The sequence below is a fragment of the Toxorhynchites rutilus genome, chromosome 1 (genome assembly GCF_029784135.1).
Source record: "Toxorhynchites rutilus septentrionalis strain SRP chromosome 1, ASM2978413v1, whole genome shotgun sequence".
Taxonomy (NCBI): domain Eukaryota; kingdom Metazoa; phylum Arthropoda; class Insecta; order Diptera; family Culicidae; genus Toxorhynchites; species Toxorhynchites rutilus.
The window spans coordinates 45,208,185-45,234,154 of NC_073744.1; the positions used below are offsets into that span (position 1 = coordinate 45,208,185).

The 25,970-nt window shown below is 37.3% G+C and overlaps 2 protein-coding genes across 5 annotated transcripts in view; one reads left to right on the plus strand and one right to left on the minus strand.

Annotated features, from left to right (window-relative positions):
* Positions 1–4,629, plus strand: part of LOC129762843 (autophagy-related protein 2 homolog B) — a 66,890-nt gene extending 62,261 nt beyond the window's left edge. For both annotated transcript variants that reach the window (XM_055761406.1, XM_055761405.1), the window contains 4 exons: positions 2,061–3,441; positions 3,501–3,655; positions 3,720–3,866; positions 3,933–4,629. In XM_055761406.1, coding sequence (XP_055617381.1) covers positions 2,061–3,441; positions 3,501–3,655; positions 3,720–3,866; positions 3,933–4,163 — 1,914 coding nt within the window. In that variant the 3' untranslated portion in view covers positions 4,164–4,629. The remainder of the gene's footprint in view (positions 1–2,060; positions 3,442–3,500; positions 3,656–3,719; positions 3,867–3,932) is intronic.
* The window catches only part of LOC129762844 (uncharacterized), a 30,560-nt gene continuing 8,937 nt past the window's right edge, over positions 4,348–25,970 (minus strand). Inside the window, exons 1-4 of one of the 3 annotated variants that reach the window (XM_055761407.1) lie at positions 16,741–25,850; positions 9,766–9,969; positions 4,868–5,272; positions 4,348–4,800 (exon numbers count right to left, since the gene is read on the minus strand). In XM_055761407.1, coding sequence (XP_055617382.1) covers positions 4,691–4,800; positions 4,868–5,272; positions 9,766–9,969; positions 16,741–16,948 — 927 coding nt within the window. In that variant the 5' untranslated portion in view covers positions 16,949–25,850 and the 3' untranslated portion in view covers positions 4,348–4,690. Of the gene's footprint in view, positions 4,801–4,867; positions 5,273–9,765; positions 9,970–16,721; positions 25,851–25,970 lie in introns of those variants that run through there. The other 2 variants (XM_055761409.1, XM_055761408.1) reach the window with 2 other exon arrangements.

Genomic DNA, 25,970 nt, shown 5'->3' on the forward strand with positions numbered 1-25,970 from the left:
TTTCATTGCAATTTTATCATGATATTCGTCACATTTCAACACATTTTATGATAAATTTTCAAAAATCATATTCTCCTTCGCAATGTCTCTACATCATCTATTTTTCTTTATTTTACTAATAAGAGAGTATGAATTCCTACCGTAGACAAAAGGGAATGCAGATATACTAATATCTTTCCGAAGAACCTTCGTCTTCTTGAATGGCACTTACGTCTTTACATTAACTTCTTCGTCTCAACGAAGTATTGCCTGCGTCATTTCGATTTTGTTCTTGAAAAAGTCTTCGAATAACGCATTGCATTCTATTTTTTTTATCCCATCTGTTTATTTTATTAGACTCGTTTATCAATTCATAATAATTTAATTTTGTAATATATAACACAGTAGCCATTTAGACGTAAGAGTATTCCTATCTTTTCGATACACATGGTGTAAATTACACAATGCCGCCTTTTTTGGCGTAGTTTTTCCTATTATTCGAATGTTCACAGTTGAACCATACACAGCGGGGACTGTTGATATGAGTCTTCCACTGTTGTGTGATTAATAGAGCCAATTACCGATGCAACAGACTGTATGTGAAGTGAGAGGCTGGGATCATCATCACATAATAAATGTTGCGTGTTTTTTCAAAGAAAACATGTAAAAGTTGTTGTTAGAAAAACTTTCCCCTGTAAAAATGCCCATGTATGGGTGATTTGTTGGAAATTGTAAGGGCTATTCATATATTTTTTTAGAGTATTAAAAAAATTAGTTTCGTTTGGATTGCCGAAATCTCCAGATTTACCCGCAAAATGTTGCTATGGGGATCTGTCGCTATTATCCCGTCGATTTTCACGAGACTTCCCACTTCACCCCACGAAAAACACCCCCAGATCATCACATTTTCTCTTCCATGCTTCAACGTGATTTGGATGTGGCGCACCTAAAGCTTCTCTCATCTTGGTATCTGTTTTGCGCTTCCTGCCTGCCTCCTGTCAGGGCGATCCACCGCTAATCCGAATTGGTGATACCGTATTTTCAAGTGAACCACAAATTTTCGGAACCACAAGAAATTTGTTCTGCGTTTTCCATTTTTTTTCAACTAAACCAAATGCGATCTCGTGAGCATCGTGCACTTCTCTGTTTAGAATCCCACATTGGCACGAGCCGTGTTTTCTGTAGGTTTATCAGTATATGCTGTTTGCTGTTTGTACATGCTTTGGAAAACGGACAGAAGAATCCAGAACAGTTTCGTGGAAGAGATAAATATAGAAATAAATCGTTCTGTGCCAGCGGTTCAGTAGGGTAGGGCGGGGCTAGTTGGTCATAGGGATAAGTTGGTCAGTGACGATATCTTGGAATCTGAGCGTCCAAAAAATTAGCGATCTATGGATGAAAAATAACGAATTGCTAATACAAAAAAAAAAAGCAAATTGGAAAAACTTTTTATGAAGTAGGTTAAAAAATACGGACATGGTTCCAATTTTGACAAAAATCATTCACGGTTTGCGCATTATAAAATGTGTTCTAATTGATTTTCTGGTTATTTTTCATTGAAAGGATAAAAGGTAAGCTTCATTGTGGTACATGACATTCTAACGCAAAACTTCGTACTGCAAAGTTATAGCCAATTTTTTTCAAAAACGACCAACTAGCCCCGCCCTATCGAACACTTCATGATAATTTTGAACAGTATTAATGAATCATATTTCACATCTTTCAAGACACTTCTCAATCTTCAATCTCAAGCAAAAATCACAAACAATTCTTTTATTTGAAGATATAAACAAACGTTCATGAATATTGGTCTAACTAATTAAATGTTTGAAGGACTACAACTACGGAACCAATAGAACATTTGATCACCAGTTTACATCTGGATTTTTTTCTGAAAAAATTACTGAACAGTCAGGGAATATCAGGGAATTGTTTTCGGTTGTTGAGTTGACACTATGTTATTGAATGCGAGACGAATATTTGTGTCCATGTGTTTATTTTTACCAGTCACTGTATGATAATACTTTTATTACATAGTCAAATATTTTGAAAAATGTATTTTTTTTTATTTCCGTTTGTAGGTTACAATGGATCTCGGCGATGTCAACAGGGCCGATTGCAGCACTCCCAAGCCTTTGGCCAAGTTTCAGAAAAATCCAAACCAGAATCTTAGCTCCGATACGGACGACGAATTTTGCTTTATCGTCGACGAGGAACGTCCGCATCGTGGCAATCAAGAGGTGCCACTGCTGGAGGATTCCTTCCGAGTGATCGATAATCATTATAGCGTTCCCATAGAGAAAACAGATTTGCTGGCAGCACCGAAAGGTTTTCCCACGGCCATTACCCGGTACGCCATTTGTGAGATGTCTGTCACTTGGCACATGTATGGTGGACATGATTTCGGCACTGATGAAGACAAAAAGAAGCATAAGTATAGAAAGTCGCATCCAGAGCACAGTGATTTACATTTACCGATGACCGAGGCGTACAAAAGTGGAGTCAGCTATTCGAAGGGCTCACCGTCTGTGACATTCGGTCGCCCACGTGTTCATCAGTTGTCCTGGAAGAATCGAGGCGGGCCCCAACGGCGACATGACATTATGATGGAAATTCAAATCAACAAAGTCAAATTTTCACACGAGGTATACCCACCAAACACGGAGCAGGCCTCCAGACAGGTACTCGTGGTGTCCGAGTTCGAAATTTGGGATCGGTTAGCTGTGTCCGACATCAAAAAGTTTCTGTACCATTGGAACATCGGTCAGCGCCCGAGTAAAGCCAATAATCATATGATAGTGATTAAGGCACTTCATTTGCGTCCCAATCCCGTGTTGCCTGCACAAGAATGTTGCCTGAGGATATCGCTTCTACCGATTCGGATGAACATCGATCAGGATTCGCTTTTATTTATGATTAATTTTTTCAACCAACTTGGAGGTGGATCTGACTTAAACGAACCGGAACATAGCAAGCAGATTGTTAGAGGATCGAGCCATATTATGCCTTCCGCTCATCAGGTACCAATAATGACGGTTGATCTGCCGGAAGCAGTCCAGGAGATGCAGGCGAGAAAAATCGTTTCCGAAAATCTAATGCTTCTGATAGAGGAGAAGGAGAACAAAAGTAACGAACAGCCGGAAGCATGTGTCGAAGGTAACGACAATACCCCTCCTATTTACTTCCGCACGGTAATTTTTGAACCGGATGTTCCGATCCGGATCGATTATCACGGAAAACGAGTGGAGCTGTCGCATGGGCCACTAGCTGGTTTACTCATGGGTTTGGGACATTTGCAATGCTCCGATATTCGACTGAAAAAAATATGCTACAAACGTGGCATATTAGGCGTTGAACGATTGCTGAACTTTTTGCTGCACGAATGGTTGAATGATATAAAAAAGAAGCAGCTACCAATGATCCTCAGCGGTGTTGGTCCAATGTATTATCTGGTGCAGCTCTGTAAGTATTGGTATTCACCAGTGATTGGATTTGTACTGAAATTGGTTTCATTATTTTAGTTCAAGGAATATACGATCTGTTTTGGCTTCCCTTCGAACAATATCAGTTGGATGGTCGTATTGTATGGGGATTACAACGGGGAGCACATAGCTTCACGGCGAGAACGGCGCTGGCCGCTTTGGAAATTACAATGCGAGTCATTCATTTGCTGCAGGTAAAAAACAAATGAGTGCATGCTTGAGTGAAATCCGAACAATAACAATTCTTGTATCAAACAGCTAACAGCGGAGACGGCATATGATATGGTATCGCCTGGACCATCGGTGCGTCGTGGTCGTGGGATTAAGAAAGGAAAAAGGAAACGATTACACCCCCCACAAGATATTCGGGAGGGGATGAATAATGCCCTACAGATTGTCAGAGAGGTAAACAATGAGTACGCAAAATCTAGTTTGGGAAAGATTATTCAGTTTCTCTTCATTTGTTTGTAGGGTATCTCTGAAACCGCCCACAATTTGGTAGAGCTAACTGCCCAGGAACACGACCAGAAAGGCTATACCGGTGCTGTCGGAGCAGTTGTGCGTCAGCTAGCGCCAATAGCAGTGCAGCCAATCGTGTTGGCAACGCAGGCCACCAGTAACGTGCTCGGTGGTGTGAAGAACCAGTTAGTACCGGATGCTAGAGCGGAGGCACGCGAGAAGTACAAGGATGACGTGGAATAGTGAGTGAATCATTTAATGGTTGATGTTAGCAACGTTAAGGTAGAGTTTAGGTTATATACTTTTTTTCATTTATGTGACAGTGCATATAGATTTTTTGTGATTCGATTTTATTATACATTAGATCTCGAGAAGAAAGTTTCGCTCGTAATCTGCTAACGGTTTTCGAAGAATTGAGAAATCCCAGTTTATATATTTCAAATATATTCTCTGAATTTACTATTCTTTCAGGTCACTATGAGAAAGAAACTAGAGTTATTCATATTTCTAAATCTAAAGAAACCAATATTATTTTTAATGGATATGTATTTTGTATGAAGTGAGATAAAGTCATGAGAGCGAAACATTGGCTCTCACAGACATTTATCGTAAAGTATGGTTTTATATTCGACTAGAATGAAATTGAGACAGAGATTAATGGAAGTGAGAGAGAGAGCAGAGCTAGATTAATAAATAAATAAGTATATTATGAAGATAATTCAATTCAAATATGTAGAGAAAGTTCCCTATTCTCTATTGTGAGATCTCGTCTAGTATGGAGAATTACAGCAGCAGTTCACTATCAGTTGGTGTTCATAGCAAGAGTTCGCGTAGAGGAAACTACAATCCTGTTGGTAACCACAGCCACCATAGCCAATACCTTCAAGAGACAAACAAGATTAGTTACAGTTTTTGTGAAGAAAATGAAATATTGGAGCATTTTTCACCATTTGGACCACCTGGAAATCCTTGTCCTCCAGGGCCTCCTGGGCCGTTCATGTACCCACAGCAGCAACCATCGTGGTACACTTTATTATCACAATAGCTGTACACGGATGAATCACACAAAGGACATCCGGGTTGTGTTCGAGCAGCCAGCGTCGAGTGCATGACTGGGAGAGGAGACCGTAAAGTATGCAAAACTCTAGAAACTAATTCCAGCGTGGGACTTTCGTCTTTCTCCGTTTTTGCGTCCTTGTCGGATTTCTTTTCTGTGTTTTTGGAATTTCTGTCTGCCACTGGAGCAGAGGATGTCGTAGTAAGAGCTGCTTCCGTGGTCATCATCGGATCTGTCGCAACCAGCGATTGAGAGAATAGAACCGGGTGCAAAAATGGTGATTGTAGTACCTTAACTGTAAGAGAACAAAAATATTGGGTTCTAATAGGGTTTCACAATGATAACTCTAACGCCGTACGGCCTATTCTGCTGCCCCAGACCCTCACAGACACTGTGACAAAACTCTCCCATGATTCAACAAACTGCGAGTTGTCGTGTCCGATCGAAAGGAGGCAAACGAGATTTTTTCTGATGAGCACTTCAGTATTTATTCCATCCCATAACGACCCCCATAACGGGATATGACGAACGAACAAATGAAAATTGTAGGCAAGTTGGACTGACGTCAACTCGAGAAATTTTCTCATAAAGAGGAAAAACTTAAATTTACGCCGAACCGACTCGTTTCGAGTTACTTTTACTGGTGCCGCCCTTCCTGACTGCGTTATGATGGACAAATTGTTGAGGCTACCGGTGCGACTCTTCGTGCCAAAGCCGATGACTTGCCAAAAATGCAAGTCAGTGGGTCATATGGACAGCGAAAGGCAGATAATTTCAAAGGGTATTTGTCGTCGAGCTGATCAAACAAATGAGAAAAATCGACAAAAATGGTTTACTTAAAAGAATTGACGGATGCCTCACTCCTCGGCAACTGCCGAGCTATTTTTTATGAATATAATCAGAACAGAAATAAGCTTCGAAATCGGCTCAGCAACGATACGATGAACGCTATTTTGAGATCAAAAGATTTGGCCAAACATCGTGGCGGCAGCTCGAAGTTTTCAATAAATGATAGTATGCAATCTAAATTCAGAAAAAAAACTATGTATAAGTATCACCAAACACACGGATGACTTGCAAATGTAAATGTAGCATTTGTAGTAAATAAATGAGTATTTTGTTCATGCTAATAAAAATTTTTTTTCTCTACAACGAATATTTTCGATGGTACAGATTTTTGGAAAAAAAGTACAGATGAGAAAAATTTTTGACCCCTCTGATACAGATTTAAATGTGGCAACACTGGGTGCGATGTTGATTCCGGTTTTCTGATGGTAGAATTCTCTCTTGCTCTCCTTTTTAGTTCTGCTCCAGAATCGGATCGAATTATGTTCAACTTGTTAATAAACCTCCCGGAAGTGACGAAGCATCGCTTGTTGAACTTACTCAATCGGTTTCTGGAGCATAATATTGTTCCGGATGATTGGAGACAAGTACGAGTTATAGCTATTCAAAAACCCGGAAAACCAGCATCCGACTTCAATTCGTACCACCCAATAGCAATGATGTCTTGTATTCGGAAATTGTTGGAGAAAATGATCTTGTTTCGCCTTGATCGATGAGTTGAATCAATGGCACTTCGTCTTCTTCATCGAGCTTTCACCCCATACATACTCAAGTAACCTCAATTCGACTGAAGCTAGGCGCATCACCGGCGAGCTGGAAGCCTTTTTGGATGAGCACAATAAATTATGGAAATTCTACTAAACACACACATGCTTAGAATGTGAAGTAACATTCATGCTATTCTGGTCAATCCTGATAATAAATCGACTGGTGAACACATGTGTAGATTCAATGCACCAAAGTTACTTCAATCATTAAGAACATAATTACTTATTTTTAATTAATATTTTTAAACATGTGGTTGGAGGAGACGAAACAAACAAGAGAGTGCGCTCCATAAATTCTTATGTGTGTCGTTTGATGAATTGACGCAGTTAGGACAACGTCTTGAGCTGTGCCAATAATCCATGGTCAACATATACGCAAAGGTAGAGAGCGTACGACTGCGATTCCTATGACACAATCAACAGAATACATTCATTTGCGAGACGCTATCATGAGCAACGTCGACAAAGCTTTTGTTCAAACGACGGCACGTGTGTTCAAACAGAAGAAATGATGTCTTTAATGGACTCCATCAAAAATTACCCGTGTTCCGTCAAACATGTTGATGGAAGTATTTGGTTGAATGACAAAAAAAAAGGATTATCTTATACACACATTTTTAGTTTTTAGGATAGAGTACCTTCCTCGGAAATCCCAGATCCATCCACTGATCAACTGTTCTCCGGTATTCTGAAATTCGATCGAATCAGAATTACCTGTACGGATAGCAACTCAAGTTCAATCGAGTTGTGCAAATGTGGCAGCCTTGCCATGCAACTCGATTTTCCGCTATTTTCGTTTTTGAGTTATGATTTTTCAAAGTTGACTGATGGTTCAAAAAATCAATTTTTCCTCTTTTTTCCAACACGCAATACACGCAATACACGGTCAAGTATCTGCTCGATAACCACGTGGAATCTATCCTTTATCGTTCACAATCGATTAATTTAATAGATCGTTAAAACATTGAAACACACTTACAATACATGAGTTATTTTTTATTGAAGAGCCAAAATATTCACTAGAAATAATTTACATGGCAGAACAACGTTTGCCGGGTCATCTAGTAACTTAAATATTATTAAAATTTTTCTCCGAAAACCCGAATTTCGTGTATTGATTGTAAAATTGCATGAATTGGGCTCCGAATTGCTTCCGCATCCACCGTATTCTCCAGATCTGGTCCCCAGCGACTATTTTCTGTTCGCAGACCTGAAGAGAATGCTCGCTGACAAGAAATTTAAGATCGATGATGAAGTGATTACCGAAACTGATTTTTTTTATTAAATTTTTTAATTATTAAAAAATACTGATCATCTAAATCGGTTCAGTGATTCAAAAGTTATGAATTTTTGAAAAAAGTCATTTTTGGGAAAAAGTGGAAAAAATTATTTTTCGGATCATCCTAAAATGGAAATGGGCACCCTAATAAAAAAATAAAGAATACGGGTCTAATGTTTTGTGACAAAGAACAAAATTACCACTTTTGACGAAAATCTGAGAACCACTATATCGGTTTGGCATGGAATGGCTGTATATATAGTTTTTTTTCAGTCTTTGTTCGTCAATTTAACAGAGTCAATTACTTTTTTTATTTGCTTTTCCATATGTACATTCTGAACATTTTGTTCAGTTCAAAATGACCAAAGGCCAGGCAATTCTAATTTGATCAATTTGAGTATTACGCTGTTGACAGCTGGATGCGTAGATGCTGTCTGAAAATCGTTACCTTTCTGCTGGTTTCGGTTAAGAAGAATTCCGAACGTATTCCAATAAATATTGTGAAATATCAGGATAATACCTAAAGCGTTTTTAGGGGTTTTTGAAAACTCGAAAAATTACCAAAATTGCGGCCATTTTTGTTAGAGATAAGTTATTTTTCATGAAAAATTTCTGGTTTAGAAACTCAGAAAAAATCGAAAAAATGTGATATCGGAAAACGGCAACGCTTTAGATAATTAATTTTTACATGCTGAAACAAAATTTCAGCCAAATCGGACGAGTAGATCCTGAGATATCGATACCAAAAACATGGTTTCGAGAAAAAGGCGTTCAAAGATTCGTACAGCAATTCTATTTCCCCCACAGCTTTTCAACGAAATCAAATATCGAAAAATCCTTTAAGGACAACATTGCTAAGAAAAAAAAATCCAATTTTTCCGACCTTCCAGATCGGGGTCTCTCATGAGGAAGAAAGGCTGATATTCAATGAGAATTTTTAAATCTTCAGACATGATTCTTTTTGAATTTTATCATTACAATTTTTTATCTTATATCGTCTGCTTGTTGCACTCCTGCGTTATGTGAAATTAATATTATTTATTATCAAAAATATAATCGTTTAAAAGCTGTTGGGATTGAGAAGCTGTTTAACACGCTTTCCGTCGCATCAAGCTCATTTGTACAATATCAGTGTCGGTCCCCGCTTTCGAAGATAGTTATTGTATACAAAGAAAATAGTCTGAAATTCGACTACGAGGTATCGTAAAACATCCGAAAACAAACCGTGTTTTTTTTAAATTTCATTACTTGTGACTGTCAGTCCCAGTGATAAACGTTTTTCTAGCGAAAAGCTCAATGTCAGTCCCTAGGGACCGACTCGGGGCTCAACGTGTTAAGGCAAAGTGACGTTTTACGGAAGTATAATTTATCCGGCTTCATTCCGATAAATACAAAAAAATGTCAAATATGAATAATTGTTACGTTGGTGTGAACGCTAGACTCAACGATTTGGTACATTCGGGAAAATACTCATCGAATAAACGTTGACGGCTCATATGTCAATACTTTTTTCGAGAAAGTACGAATTTGGAAAAAAGCATAAACTAATTTCAGATTGCCGTAATAATTTATTGAACCCGGAAAACCACTGAATATTCAATTTTGCTATATTCACTATTAGTTCAAAAGTTGAACTTGACTCTTATAAATGGTGAACGGAGAGTTTGCAAAAAAGAAAATAGACTGCGTGGGTATTCTTTTTTCGGCGCTTAGACGTTTCTCTTGGGTGATCCGAAATGGCAACAGAAAAAGACAACGAAGTTTCCGACTTTATCGTTTGACGTTAAAACAGATTGAACAGTCGTCACGACATGAAAGGTTAGTTCCGAGAAATGCCAGCCATTAACCTATTCTGATTTTGATTTTTGATTAATATGATTCGATTATTATAATTACCAATGTTGTCTATGGTCGGGATAGTTGCGTGCGTCAAATAGTTCGCGATGAAGATCATCAGCACGAAACATACCCGTAGGTGTTTCGCCATTTCTGTCGTATTTCCTTCCTCCGACCTTTGTCCACGACCACGAAAGTTAATCCTCTTCAAGTTGTTACCGTTATTCTGATTTCTCTCTGCGGTAACCTTTACGCTGCTTTCACCTGCGAATTGTATAAAAATTACAATTGGAGCGCTGTTATGTGTCTTTCTTGCGAATCGATGGAATTTACATTAGTTTCCTCGAAATTCCGTATTCTGTGTGTAGAGGGTGTATGGCAAGCAATTTGCTCGTGTAGTTTGAAGGTCACTTTGTATTTCATAATGGACACAATCAATGATTGTGCATCAAACGGTTTTTTTTTTGGAAACCCCGATTTCCTGTTATTTTCGGTTTCCAAAAATTCAAATTTCAACGTCTGCGACACTAGTAAATGAAGTCCGATTGAGCTAAATTGTCTAGTTTTTCCTTGTATTCCGGAAGAAAACTAAGTCCCAGAGTGTCGATTTTTGACAGAAAAAATCGGAATGACAATAGATCCCGACGTTTCATGCAATTTGAAGACGTTTGGCATCATTTTTTTTAATCGAAAACACGATTTGCTTCATTCTTCATTCTTCTTCTTCAGGAGAATGGCGAGAGCGTCGAAAGAAGCCTGGTTCTGGTCGTCGGACAGTGCAGTAAATTTCCATTCTTTGTTTTTGAAAACCTTCAACTTTGCAGTTCATTCGCCTCTATTGTGCAGTAAAGTGCAACAGAAACTAGAAAGGGGGACCGAGAGCAAGATAGCCTCATCGTCCATCGAAAGGGAGGTCGGAGCAACCGCTCAAACTATAAACAAGTACATTTATGCGGAACGTCAGTCTAGGCCTGCCGTGTCTGGGCAGCAGGCAATCACCCAGAAAGGGCGACTGACAACAAATCACTGGAGATGGAGCGACTGAATATATATGTTGTACCGAAGTCCGCTAACCCTTCCAAAGGCCCCCATCTGCGACCAATAGGAAATTGCTGGGCGAACCACAAACGGAGGACCTACTCCAATAATGTTAGAACAGAGAACAGAGAAGTAGCTAATCGCCAAGGGCACGAAAGATCTGATGAATATTCTGACAAATATCTTCTCATAGATCATGACTACGGTTCCGTAAGGCTATCGTTTTTTTAGTAGGCTTAATAAATGTAGCATTCAAGAAAAATTTAGTCCATTGAATTATCTTTTGTATTTTTTAAATTGCCATCCGAAATTTGTCCGTTTTTTCAATGCATACGTTGCACTTATTTACAGTTAGTATAAGGAAAATGATTTTGGTTTGTTCAGTCAAAATTTGATCATGGTTTGTCCATTTTTTTTAATGCTCTAATTCAGCACACCTTTTGTCAAATTAAATCAAAATTTGGCACGTGTTCAGACCTTTCCTGGATTATAACACATACAAATATTGTAAACATCATGCTTGCACACCACTTGTATCAGATTTACAAACCATTAAATTAACGCATTTTGTTGAACACAATTCTGATCATGAGTTGTCCAATTCAATAATGTTATTTTGTCCACATGATTTCTATGACCACCGCTTGGCGCGCTGCAGTTTGTTTATTGTGTACTTCGCGCATAGCAGAAATAAAGTTTCTCTATGTTGAATGTGTCGTGGTGAACATTTTTAAAATGCCCAAGAAAACACAATATTCTGAAGAAAGCCTAAATTATGAATGGATCAATATGATGACAGTAAACACAAACAATGATAAATGCAACATCTACTTGAAAATTCGATTTTTTTTATTCAAAAACAGGAAGTGGGTTATATCTATGGTATAACCGCAAGGGTGACGTAGGACTATCGTTGATTTAGAGATCATTTGTTTGAAGTTGAATCTGAATTCATTCTAAATGAATGAATATTTGGAGAACTTCGAAAACGAGAGCGTTACGTTGGAGGCACAAGGTTTTATGCATCCAATATTGAGTACGGAAATATCCTACTGATGGGGAAGAATAATCTTCAGAAGCTATCCTGTTAATTGCGATTGATTGAAAAATCACAAAACCAAATGTATTTGGTCACAGTGTTACATGGATAGAAAACATTAAAATAAACTCTTTCACATGAATGTAATTTTAAATTCCCAGAGTAACTGGCAGATTATTTTCAGTAACGATTAGATATTTTCACATTTTCCTCGATACTGGAAGCCCACCAGTGGTTTATGCTAACTCGATAACCATCTGTTAATAGCACTTGATTGAATCATATTTGGTCACAGTGTTACATGGATAGAAAACATTCAAATAAACTCTTTCACATGAATGTATTTTTAAATTCCTAGAGGAACTTGCAGATTATTTTCCGGAACTTTCTCGATGCTGAACGGCATCCAAACGGAAAGAATTCCGCGCGTGTATGTGTGTATGTGTGTGTAGCAGCTGCTTCGAGAACTTCCCGGGGAACCATTTGTGGCATCACTTTCCTCCTGATGGATTCCCTTCTGGCCTAAGGTGCACAAACACCTTCACAATAACAGCGACAACATGCTCCAACCGCTGTTCAATTAGAACTGAGTGGATTTCCGAGCGGCGCTCGCTTATATATCGATTGGTGATTTCAATAGCCTGTTTTGAAAGCAAATTTAAGACTACTGAAACAAGTTTTTGGATCAGAAAGTAAAAAGTATAGAACACGTAGACATTTTATCTTTCGAATGAAGTGTTTATCATACCATTTCGTTCAGTTGTTTAGGAGTTATTAACACTCAAAATCTCGGTCTCCGGCGTAACGCTTTCGTTTTCGAAACTTTGTTTGGTTTTACAACCCGGTATAGAAATGAAAGACGTAGTCCTACGTCAAAATGGTGATTTCAAAAACCGGACAAACCATGATCATTTTTTGAACAAACCATAATCAGAGGTGGTCAAACCATGATCATAAAAACATAAAAATTTGAATAATTTCAACGCCTTATGGTAATATTAGCAACTAGAGACTTGAGGCTTTTCAACAAACCCAAACTCGTATCGATTATATGTGATTTTCATGAAGAAAAATTGATTTGCATTTACTAGTTGTGTAAAACACCCCAAATCGGACAAACCAGGATCATTTACCCTAGTTATTTCTAGGGCCTGAAATCTTCGAAGATGAAAAATGAAAATCGACTCTCCTCTCAATAGCTTCACTTCAACTAGGCCTACTACTGCATTAGCCGTCAACATGATATGAATTGACTAGAAAATGAATTCACGAGCGTTGAGAGCAAGAATCACTGATGGACTATTCTGGGTATGGTTATTCTAATTGACGTGACTAATGAATACAAATCTGCCTCTTCATTCAACCTGACTTCAATCCTCATTTCTACACACGAATCTCGTTACCAGCGTATGCAATCTCATTTTAACGTCCATATGAAGTGAAACGAAAACTTGATTTCGGACGCAAAAAAGTATTTACACCATTAATGGATGGTTTATTGTCTATCCACCGTGAACACAAACCAACGAACTTAGATAGTTATCAAGTATGCTGTAAAGGTTCTCGCGTTAGTGTTCGTAAAAAGCTTGTAAAGTAGCGTGCAGTTTGGGAGGAATCCTAAACAAAATTTTGGTTCACTTTGTCTCCGAGTTCAATTTTGTGAAAAACAAACATATAGAAAAACGGGTTTATATTAACAAAATTCACAAATTTATCAGTGTTTCTGAACACAACACTGCACGCTATTTTATATGTGTGGGTGATTTTCGTGTACAATACAAAAAAACTAGCTCACCTGTAGTCTATGTCAAACCGAGATGGAGCATGGAAGGTGGGAAGGTTCACGGGTTTTGGTTGTCTCAAACTTTGATTGTAATAGTAGCCAATAAGATAGGAAGTTCACATAACAGGCATACCTGTCAGTTACTCAAATGGTACGAAATTGTATGTCTCAACGAATAACGTTGAAAGGCGATATACAGAAACTAACTACATATTTGAAAAAATATTTTTCGCATTACATTCATCATTTAAAAAAACAGAGCATGTCATGAACTAACATGTTTCATTTTTTCTTTGATTTCTTCTTATATCAGAATTAGTATTCTAATGTCTATTATTTTTGGATTTTAACGGAGCTTTATAGAAGCTTATCTCTTGTCCGCAATTGTAATTATTTTTTCTCAATTAGGGTGCTGAATACCTCATTCGTCTAAAACATGAACGCATGCGGACAATTTTTCGTCTCAATCTAGATCATACGGAGTGAATCAAACATATCTTTCAAGTGGATTTTACATGAAAACAATTTGCAACCTTTTTTCCCATTTTCCTGTCGATTGTGCGACTCGGACTTTGTTCATTTACGTTTTTGGACGAACCAGAATTTACCCAAAAACGATTATCCTGCAGCAGAAGGCTTCGACTGAAAGCCGAAGATATCGAAAACTCAGGAAATTTTTATTAGAAACTAGCTGACCCGGCAATCTTCGTTACATTAAATCGTTCACATTAAAATCCATTTCCAACGAACGAAGATCAATTTCGTTAGCGCAAACATCAAATGGACTAACAACGCTTGTCACTATGTAATTGTAGAACACATGCGAATTGAATTTTTCGAATTTTCCCATTTTCCTTCAGAGTTTTCCGAAAAATTTCAATTGTCATTGTTTTTTTTTATATTTATTTAAGGCTCATTAGCATTTTAGCAGTAAAGGAGCCGAATTTTAATCGTGTACATGTCACATAGTTTTTTTTTTTTTTTTTTTTTTTTTCTGTATTATAGTGACTTTCAACTCATTTGGCTGGTTCGTCACTTATGTCACATAGTTATCATTTCTATAATTAGTACATTATACAGTTGCCATTCGCCAGTATTCCTTCTATACCATTACATATGGTACATTCACACAGTAGCCATTTAGGCGTAAGAGTATTCTTTCTGTTCTTCCATTATCCAGTTGGACCACCGGACAGCGGAAACAGTTGATTGATCATTGTTGAGTTATTTATAAGAACAGCAGCCCGATGTGTCTTGCAGAGCAGAGCAGTTGTATGGATGAATCGATCTAATTTCGACCGTGGATCGATCTCCATCGCTGATGATTGTTGCGTGGACGTAGCTATTCTGTAACAACACAAAGATGGTCAATGAGGGCCCTGAGTTTTGAACTCACGATCGATCGCTTACTAAGCGAACGCGCAACCAATGTGGCTACGGAGACCCCCAATTGTCATTGTTGGAATGTGTCCTATTTTGTGTTTCATTTTTACGGCAGCACCCCCTAAGAGAGGGGGGAGAAGTATCTAACCACCATTGAATCATTCATTGCACCCTAAAACCTCATAAAGATAATTTTCGTTTCATTTGCTTGAACAATTCTCGAGTAATGGAAAATGAGAAAAACAGAGCGTGACAGCCGAAGTATGTTCATTGAATTCGTAAGTATTGATCTTGATTTTTTGTCTTTTGAATGTAGTTGAACAAAAATAGGAAATATTATAGTTTGTGTAATTTGTATTTTGAGCTGTTTAAAAATTATCCCACCTTATATTTTCCATCTCGACGTCAAACCACGTTAAACTCAAACATTAATACATGCACACGGGATACATGAGAGAGAGAGAAACGAATTAATTTTAGGGGGAGTCACTTCCATGTGCATTGAAGTCCATTTGACGGGGAAGAATGAAATGAGAGAGTCGAGTCGTAGAGTGAGAAAGCAACTAAATGTCCGCGTGTCATCACTACATGTTTATGTTTGTGGATCATGGCGAGTTTGGGATAAACATTGAACACTAGCGAAAAGCATGTTCTCGTAGAACAAAAACATGGAATTAGAACATCGCGTACTCATGTGTAAGTATTTTTAGGAAGACTGGATGGAGAGCTCAAGATAGCTTCCACATCCTTCAAAATGAATAGCAAGAACCAGGGCTCTGCATAGTCAGAGTCAACTGAGGATAGTCAGCTGACTATCTGACTGACTATATCCGTATTCAGTCTGTAATGACGTTTGGCTTCTTTGCGCAGTTTTTCCGCCAAAACGACTAAACAGTCAGTCGGGCGTTTAGTCGCTATCTCCCTCTACCGACTCGACTATATCATTTCATTCTTTCCAGTCAAATTGTTTTCATTGCATTTTGAAGTGACTTCCCCCAAAACGAATACGTTCCTCTCTTTCTCTCTCCCATGTACGTGTGCATGCATCGATGTTTGAGTTCAACCTTCGAAGATTTCGGACCCTGGCAAGAACTACATCCGGGTTCTGCGGGGCTGTGTTATACTGCGCTGTTTATGTTTCGGCAGTGGAACCAAGTGGAATCCCTTTAAAGGATCCTAGTTCGAAAAATTTACGCCGAGGACAAGTAGATGAGCCCAAGACTGTGATTTTGGAAACATGCCAGAATATCGAGAAGTCTGTTATGAAAAACTGTATGATTCGTTCGAACATGTTTCGATGTTTGGAAATGCTACTGGAAGTACTGAAAAATTTGGATATAGTATGCAAACTTCAATTGAACAGATTGAATGATGCAGGCGCAAAGCTATATTATATGAAAATAATTGCTTTTTCTCAACATTTTTCGGGGGAGACCAACTTAAAATCCTTCATCAATTTCAGAACTGTGTTTAATGACCGAATACCACAAAAGTGTCCGATTACTGCAATCGCACAAGCCTGATTTATTCCTTATCAAGAATAAAAGTGTCAAAAGATTTAAAACTCTTTCATATTCTTCACTTCTGCGACACGTAGTTTAATTGAATTCGTTGCTGTAAAGCCAAAGGCTCTTCTGGGAATCCTTCACACTACACGAAAAAATAGAAGCACACAATTCATCACACTAAGAGTCGGAAAACTTATTGGATTGCTTTGAAAATAACATCGTATTTAACCAGACAAACACATGAAGCATCGAAAAATAGTCTCACCAAACTGTATGAAACGAACATGTATCTTGAAACACTCTAACTGCCTGCTCAGCGGAAGTAAAACAGCGTCCAAACGCGGCGAAATTTCCGAGTAAACTAAAATCTGTGATGAAAACAGGAACGATATTTGGACACGCACTCCTCCATGCCGTTAGAAGCTGAAGCTGTTGCTGATCTTCGCTTTGGATAGTTGATGCTGCGGGGCAAAAGCCATACAATCGGTTCATAGCGGTACTTGATGTGGCATTTTGCTGTCGCTATCATCTCTCGTTTTTTTTTCACCGATGGTACGAATAAAGGGCTTTCGTTAATTCTGGTTCAACGCGTACCTGCAGAATCGTGTTTTTCGCTCGAATCGACAAGTATTGGCTTTTTTTTGGAATGGCAGCATTGAAATAACCAATCTCTGGCTTCAGTCAGCTCCATTATTCATTTTAATTTGGTGTTTCGAAAAGTGATGTAAAAATCAGAAATTTGTTTCTGTTGTTTATTAAATGAATGTTTAATCTTTTGAGGTAGTTTCTGATAAGTACTATACACATTTCGGGCAGTATAATGGCCATGACATGACGAATGTGGGTTTACAACTGCTCAAGATTTTTTTTCAGAATCGCATATACACAACACTCTGTGTAGCCTCATAAGAAAAAGTTCAGTGAAGTCAAAACACATGACCTTACTCAATTCACAGTTCGGCTGAAAAGTTCATAAGGTCGACGTCTAGATGGCGCCTCTTGCAAAAAATCTACTTGACTATCACAAAGCACCATCTTTCAATGGATACGTGTCAAAATTTGACAGCAATCGGTTGATTGGTTCGTGAGTTACAGCATTGAGAGTGAAGCAACTTTTGTTATTGTGAAAAAATGGAAAATTCCGAATTTCAATGAAAATGATGGCAAAATTGCATGGATTGGGCTTCGAATTGCTTCCGCATTCATCGTATTCTCCAGATCTGGCCCCCATCGACTATTTTCTGTTCGCAGACCTGAAGAGAATGCTTGCTTGCAAGAAATTGAGGACCGATGATGAAGTGATTACCGAAACTGAGCCCTATTTTGAGGAAAAATCGAAAGATTACTTGTATCGAAAAGTTGCAAGATCGCTATAATCGTTGTATCGCCCTCGAAGGCAATTATGTGGAATAATAAAATTGAATTTTTCAAAAAAAAAAAATAGTTTTACTGTGTTACCTTATAAACTTTTTAGCCGAACTGTTAAATTGAATCACATGACCTCGCCCAATAATGTCACTAGATTAGCTATTTTTACAACAAAAAAAATCAATCAGTTGAACACGTTATTCGGATGTTAATTGATCTTCTTCTTAATGTTTTTATTGTAATTATTGTCTTATTGTCAATGACAAGTCATAAACAGGACAAGACATATTTGTTAATAAATAATTTATTTATGTGGGCATTTAAAGAAAAGCGGGTTCTTTTTGCAACAGCCTTAATGAAGATCTTATTGCAAATTAGCAATTCTAAATCATAATGGTAATTATATTATATCAATAACAATTTATAATGGTATAGTTTTCCTTCTACCTCGTGCAACGAGTGTCAAGGATTTTTACAAATTTTACATGAAAATTGAATTATTATCACGCATTACAATCATTTTTTGTATAGAACTCACCTCATAGAAAAGAATAATTTTAACGTTTATCGTATGTACCACTCTAGTCACGGTTCTTTTGACCTTCCCAATATTAAAATACATAATTAAACATTTTCATCAATGTTAGTTTGCGATAATCACTTAACATTAGCTTAGAGCTTCAAGCGCATTAGCTTAGAGCTTACCATTCCAGAATACATTCAAGGCGTGTGTTATTCAGCATAGAAATCTCAACTAAATACAGGTCGGACTCGATTATCCGGAGTATTGATTTTTTTTTCACTCCGGATAATCGAATCCTCCGGATAATCGAGTCATAAGAAATTAAATTTTCTCTCGGTAAACGAAATATAATTATGATTTGCACTTATTTATTAAACGGTTTTATCTAGGTTGACCCATTTGTATGTTTGTAACTTTGTAACTTTGTAACTTTGTCTGTAGCGCTGTACCCCATTACTAGAAATTTAACCCCCTTCCTGTTGACCGTTTGATCTGAAATTTGGAACACATCTTTATCTCTGGTGTAATTATAAAACTGCGTATTCCATGATCTTGAAAATTCAAGATGGCGGCCGCTGCAAAATTGCGGATTATGTATATATTTTCTCAAAATCCCATCAATATGGGTTTTCCCAAAACCCCATCAATATGGGTATCGAATGGAAGGGATTGAATAGTAGAATACAGTTATTCATGAAAAAAGTGAATCCAAGATAACGGCCGCTACAAAATGGCGGATTACAATTTTTTTCAGAACCCCACCCACTGCCTGTTTCTTGAATTTGGATTTTTCATGATCTACTGTGTTCTACCAGTCAAGCCCTTTTATTCAATACCCATATTAATGGGGTTGTGAAAAACATATATATGGCGCCATTTTGTGGTGGCGGCCATTTCGAGTTTACATTTTTCATAAATAACTGTTTACATTTTTAAATAAATAACTTCTACTAGTCAAGCCCTTTCATTAGCTATAGAATATATTATATAGCCCCATATTAGCTATAGAATATGGAATTATTATACAAATTATTCAAAACTTCCGAAAATCAAAAATAAAATACTCCGGATAATCGAGTCCGACCTGTACTACTAATAAAAATGACGCAAGTAATACCTACATTGCGAAGGCAAAAGTTACACTGGGAACGTTATGCCATCCAAGAAGAAGAAGGTTGGCTACTCCGCGTCAGAATAGGCCATTACTTGATAAGTCTGTCTGCCGAACTCGGCCATCAGATTCAATGATATTTTTCTCGATTCTGACCAAGATTTTTCCTATTCGGGATTTCTGAGGTAAATGATTTTGGTTTGTCCAGTCGAAAATATGATCAAGGTTTGCCCACTTTTTTTAATGCTCTAATTCAGCGCTACTGTGTCAAATAAGGTATTCGAATGTTTCAAAACATATAAATAAAATTGTCTTTTTCATGCTTTACAGTAGTTTTATAGTATATTTTTACGAAATCACATGTTTTAAAGGATTATAAAATACACCTTCTATTTGTGTCATTGCGCCCTTCATTCGAGCTAACTTTTAATCGATCACCACGATTGGCACGTATTCAGACCTTTTCTGGATTATAACACTTACAAATACTTACAGATTTAAAACACTTACACACCATTTGTATCAGATTTACATAGCTAAACCATTAAATTAACGTGTTTTGATGAACTCAATTCTGATCATGAGTTGTCCAATTCAATAATGTTATTTTGTCCACATGATTTCTATGGCAACCGCTTGGCGCGCTGCAGTTTATTTATTGTGTCCTTCGCGCATAGCAGAAATAAAGTTTCTCCGTGTTGAATGTGTTGAGGGTAATACTTTCAAAATGCCCAGGAAAAGGCAATATTCTGGAGATATCCCAAATTATGAATGGATCAATATGATGACAGTAAACTCAAGCAATAATAAATGCAACATCTACTTGAGAATTCGAATGTTTTCATTCAAAAATGGTGATTTCTGAAACCGGACAAACCATGATCATATTTTGGACAAACCATGATCAGAGATGGTCAAACCATGATCATAATTCCTCCTTAAGGAAAATCGTTAAAAACATAAAAATTTGAATGGTAGTATTACTAACTAGAGACTTGGGGCTTTTCAACAAACCCAAACTCGTATCGATTATGTGTGATTTTCATGAAGAAAAATCGATTTGCATTTACTAGTTACGTAAAAACACCCCAAATCGGAAAAACCAAGATCATTTACCTTATCATGAATACTAGGTCTCCCTTCATAGATTACGTTTTCTCAGAAAACCAATTGGTGGGTTTTTTAATTGCTGCAAGGAAAGGGATGAACGATCAAAATTTGGTCAATTTAAATTTTATATTTACAAGTTTTTTACTCATTTTATTTTCTAGTTTTTAGTACATTCTCTATTTCATTAGAATATTTCTCTATAATAAACCCACTCAACATTTTTTCTAAAAATTTTATTTTTACCTAAAATTTTTTGGAATATTTTCATAATGTATTGTATTCAATTAGTCAAATGATTTCAATTGATACCGGTATTGAGGGGATTGCAAAAAATACATAGTGGACCATTTTGTGGCAGCGACCTTTTGAATTTATGTTGTTCATAATGTAGTGTGTCCTCCAAGTCAAGCCATTCAGCAATTACACACGTACATACGTAATCTTCTTCGGCCAAATTTTGGTCGTTCCACCCTTTACTTGCCGGAAATGTTCTTCACGCAAGCGGACCGTCAGGTAGAAGGAAAGTCTCTTGGTAGAATGGTAATGACCCATCCCAACGTGACGTGACAACGTTTTGACTCACTAGAAACAGTTTTTTTTTGTCGTTTTCATGTATAAATCACACGATTTCCAAATAGTAAACGATATAAAAGTAAAATTGAGAAAATTTCCTACAAGAATCTTCAGTTGGAGAATATTTTACAGTTGAATCCGCTTGTTGCCAGCCCAATACTTTTGTGATGTGACAACACCTGTTTTTGGGGTTTCCGACTTTTGAACTTTATTGTTGTTTTTTCAGTTCCGTTTCAAAACATACAAATAAACTTTGTTCTTTGATTTGTCAACAAAACATGAACGTGGATACCTGTATATTCAGTTTTTCAAAAAATTCTCAAGAACTTGGAAAAAATCGGTATGCATTTTGTGACATGACAACGCGCTCCGTGTGAAAAAACAGTCTCCACGAAGCGTTGTCACGTCACACAATCAATAAGTTGTATTTAATAACAATTTCACCGTATTGTGGCAAGATATATATTATTTTTTGTGTTTTTTATTACTCTGAATACTTCTCACTTTCCTCTGAGATCTTCCCTGCCCTTTCCAAAAGTCCATCCTATAGGAGAAGGTGGTCCTAACACGACCGGTGGTCCTGAACCTACCGCCCTTTGTATCTCAGGAACGATGCTTCCTAACCAATTTCATGTAGTGTCAAATGAAAAGTGTCACAATGCTGACAATTTGATAATATGGTGACCATGTTCTGGATCTCTTCATTCTTCACTATGGTATGTTCATCAAAATAAGCTATATAAATTGAATCTACCTGTTACCTGTAGTACACGGCATGCCGTTATTTGGGAAAAGTCGGGGTGGTCCTTAACCGACCCCCAGTTTTTACACCGTGATTGTTTACACGTTCTCTCTGGCACTTGCCATCAATAGCTCGCACGCACCTGGTTCATCGAATGGCGTTCACTACCGGGGGAACCCATCTGATGTTGCTCTCAAATACTTTTGATAAACTCTCCGTATGCATGCGTGTGTATGTGCGCAAGGGCGTTTATGTTTGCGTGTTGAAGATGAATTTGACTTTGATCATTGACCGTTGACGTTTGCGTGTGCATTTGTATGTGCACTTTCTTTGTCTAACTCCACACGGATCTCTCTAAGGATGTATCCTTACCACTCAAATAGTATCTCCCTCTCGCTTAAATCCTATCTGCTCTCTATCAAACTTTATTCTATATAAACTTTCATTCTTTTTTGCGTACCCATGGCTTTGTTTCAACGCTACCATTCACAATCATATTGTGCGATTTCAATCCATTTCCGGTCTTTTAGATCCCCTTTTAACGAACCGAAAGTCATCATCCTCGATTTTAAAATGACATCGGAATACGATATTCGACTGTCGCTGGTGAGACACCTGCAACCAATACCCAAATCGTATGGATTTTACATATTTTTTTGTCATTCAATACTATTATCAGCAAACCGGAAATCGAAACAAGATTATATTCTATATTCTTGAATCTACGTTCATCTATTGTTGACAATACATAGAAGAAAGTTCATTTGTATGCTTTGAAACGGAACTGAAACATTAATTTTCAACAGTCAGAAACAGCAAAAAGACGGGTGTAGCGACATCCCAGAAGTATTTGACTGACAACAAGCCAATATAACTATAAAATATTTTCCAACTGATGATTCTTGTGGAAAAGTTTCTCAATTTTTCTATAACATTGTTTAATTTTATGTGATTTATACATGAAAACGTAAAAAAAGTGTTTGTAGTGAGACAAAATGTTGTCACATCACGCTGGAATGGATTTACTTTGCGTGACGAGACAACAACTTCTGGAGACAGTCGTTTCTCCTCTATTTGTGGACCGATCTTAACCAGATTTTGTGAGTTGTTGACCCTCATTTTCTGCCCAGAGAAACCCAAATATAAAAATGTTTGAGTTTGAGTTTATCTGATAATCTAAAAAAATGCTCTATTTTTGTGACGTGATAACACTTCAATAGATCTGTTTTTCAAATTCTTGTTTCTCACAAGTTACAAAATAAAATCTTGATCTGCCAACGGCTCTTCAAACAAGTATTTAATCATCCATCCAATGGTATATAGCACCCCCTACTTTCATGTATTTGCAACGCCGATTTCCCTCAGGCAGCTTGGTTTAGATGTCTCTGTTAGGGAACACATTCCGGTAGGAACAAAAGCACCCCCTACTTTCATGTATTTGCAATTAGTGATCCCCGATAATCGTTTGATTAATCGATTAATCGAATAATTCGTAAAGAAATCGATTATTAATCGAACGAATACAGTACAACCAATAATCGAAGCGAACGAATAATTTACGTCGATCAATCGATCCAAAACAAAGAGAACAGAACGTACAGTCGCTGCAGTTTTCTCCTGAAATTCAATTCATTATCTTTGGCGCTCCCTTAGACTCGTAAACGAAGCTCAATGCAGTCAACACGAAGTGAGCTTCGTTTGCGAGTTTGGGGGAGCGTAGAAGATGATAATTGATTTTCAGGCGGAATGAACGCTTTTTTGATTCCAGATGGCCTTCTAGCAAATAAGAAATATTAGTCTAACTAATTATTTCTCTCAGTGTGACGATTGTTCGATTATTTGGGGCGATTAATCGTATCGAATAACAAACTGCTGAAAAGTATTTGATTAGCTGGTGAACGATTAATTTCAAAAATCGGGGATCACTATTTGCAATGCCGATTTCCCCCAGGCAGCTCTTGGTTTTGATGTCTCTGTTAGGGAACACATCTCGGCAGGAATAAAAGTTCCCCCTACTTTCTTGTATTTGCAATGTCGATTTCCCCCAGGCACCTTGGTTCAGATGTCTCTGTTAGGGACCCGCCGCATGTGTGCATGTGAAGTGAGTATTTCCGTTAGGATTGGGGTTCAGATTTTTCAATTGTTCGATAGTTAGTTTCATGTCATATATTATTTTCTTCCATATAAAAAATTATTATGGAGTGCCGAAATCGATTGACGCAAAAATTTCTTCAATCCATCATGAAAATGGACAATTTTCACGATGTGCTCGATTTTCGATTTTCAATTTGTACTCCAATGTGTTCTCGGAAGACGTAATCCTACGTCAAAAATATTTCAGCTCTTCATGTAGCTTCGTGAATTCAGGTTTTTCAGCTTGAAAAAAAAACAATTCAATTTGTTGATCTGGGGCAAAATATGCTCGGGAAAAGCACCAGTAACAAGTCATTCAATCTTTGCGGGGAAGTAAGTATTCTTCAAGTAGTCTGATTTTTATCACAGTTAAACTGAAATCTGTTTCATCTGTGCTATTCCTTTCTGAAATCTCTATCGCAATCTGTACCATTCAAAGTATTTGTTGCATAGAAATAACTGTTGAAAAAATAGTGCTCAAGCCTCAAAGTACTCATTTGTTTTATGATTGTTATACACACTCTTGCTAAACTTTGACTGCATAAATTATTAAATGTTTTGAGCTGCCCTATGCTGTTATGATCAATGGATTCAAGATTGTGATCATCACACCATTGCTTTGACGATTTAGATTTTAGATGTTTAGTTTTATTGTTGTTATGATCAAAAAAAAATCATTCGTCAGTTGCCAAGGAGTGAGGCATAGTAAGAACATAAAAATGCGAGCGAACTGATATTTCTTCTCAGTTAATCCATTTTTATCCAGAAGAGATTTCTTTACGGAGCCTCTTCCAATACTCCTTTGATGCTTGTTAAATTGGGAATGTTTTTGTGATTTAACACTGCAGCAGAATTGGGGGTCCAATCGTCAAAATAAAATCTCGGTCATATCTGTTTTACCAACTCCACGTGTTATTAATTTATCACTCCAGGAAATCTGTACATATCTGTACATATCTATACATATCTGCAAAAATCTATAATCACACTCCGGAAATCACAAATAGAGAAATTCTTCGTATCCTTCATTTGTAATTTTCGGAGTATTTCATCCTTAGCATAACGAGTTTTTGGAAGTTATTCATCCATTATGATGATATCATTCTCATTTTTCCATCGGTCCCAAAGGCGCCTTCCAACCAGCGTTGCAACATGTGCAGATTTATCTGGAAAGGTATTCTGTATGGTACAGATCACAGATTTTTGCACAAAAGTACAGATAGGTACAAATTTTCTGGAGAATATTATTGGAATAATCGAAATAGTGATTATTTCCAAAGGGGAATTTTTTTTTTGCAAATTGATAATCCTTGAATGACGAGGATACAAAAAGTCACGGAAAATCTCGCAGATGCTGAATTCCGGGCCAAACCTGAGAAGGGAAGCGAAGATGCACCTGAAGTGATTTACAGTTCAGTACATTATAATGGTTCTAGCGGTATATCGGCTCACGAAAATACAAACCGTGGTCTGAGATGTTGTCATATGGCGAGTTGAACACATGCTGTTCACAGCACATTTCTGGCAAATTTATGATGAATTATCAATATCATGATATCCGATAAGAGCCATTAATGGTACTGTCTTCCGTTGAATCACGAATTATCGGTACCGTCATCCGGGGGCAAATTGATCACCGTGAAATCGATCAAACGTATAACTGAACAAACATAAATTTTCAGAGGTATTATGCAATTTAATCTGACATGTTCAATAACCATCTGAAGCATCTTTTTGTCAATGGTTCTCAACGAACCATTTATTAAATTGCATGAAAATTAATATATTTCTGAATAGCATTTTCGTTTCCATTTTTTTTATTATGGTAAAGAAACATATTTTCAACACATCAAAGCAATATTTATAGACGCTAAACATATTAATTTATTTCTAGCCGATACTTGATGAGTTGAATAAGTAATCAAATACTTGTAGTTACTATCCAATCACGTAA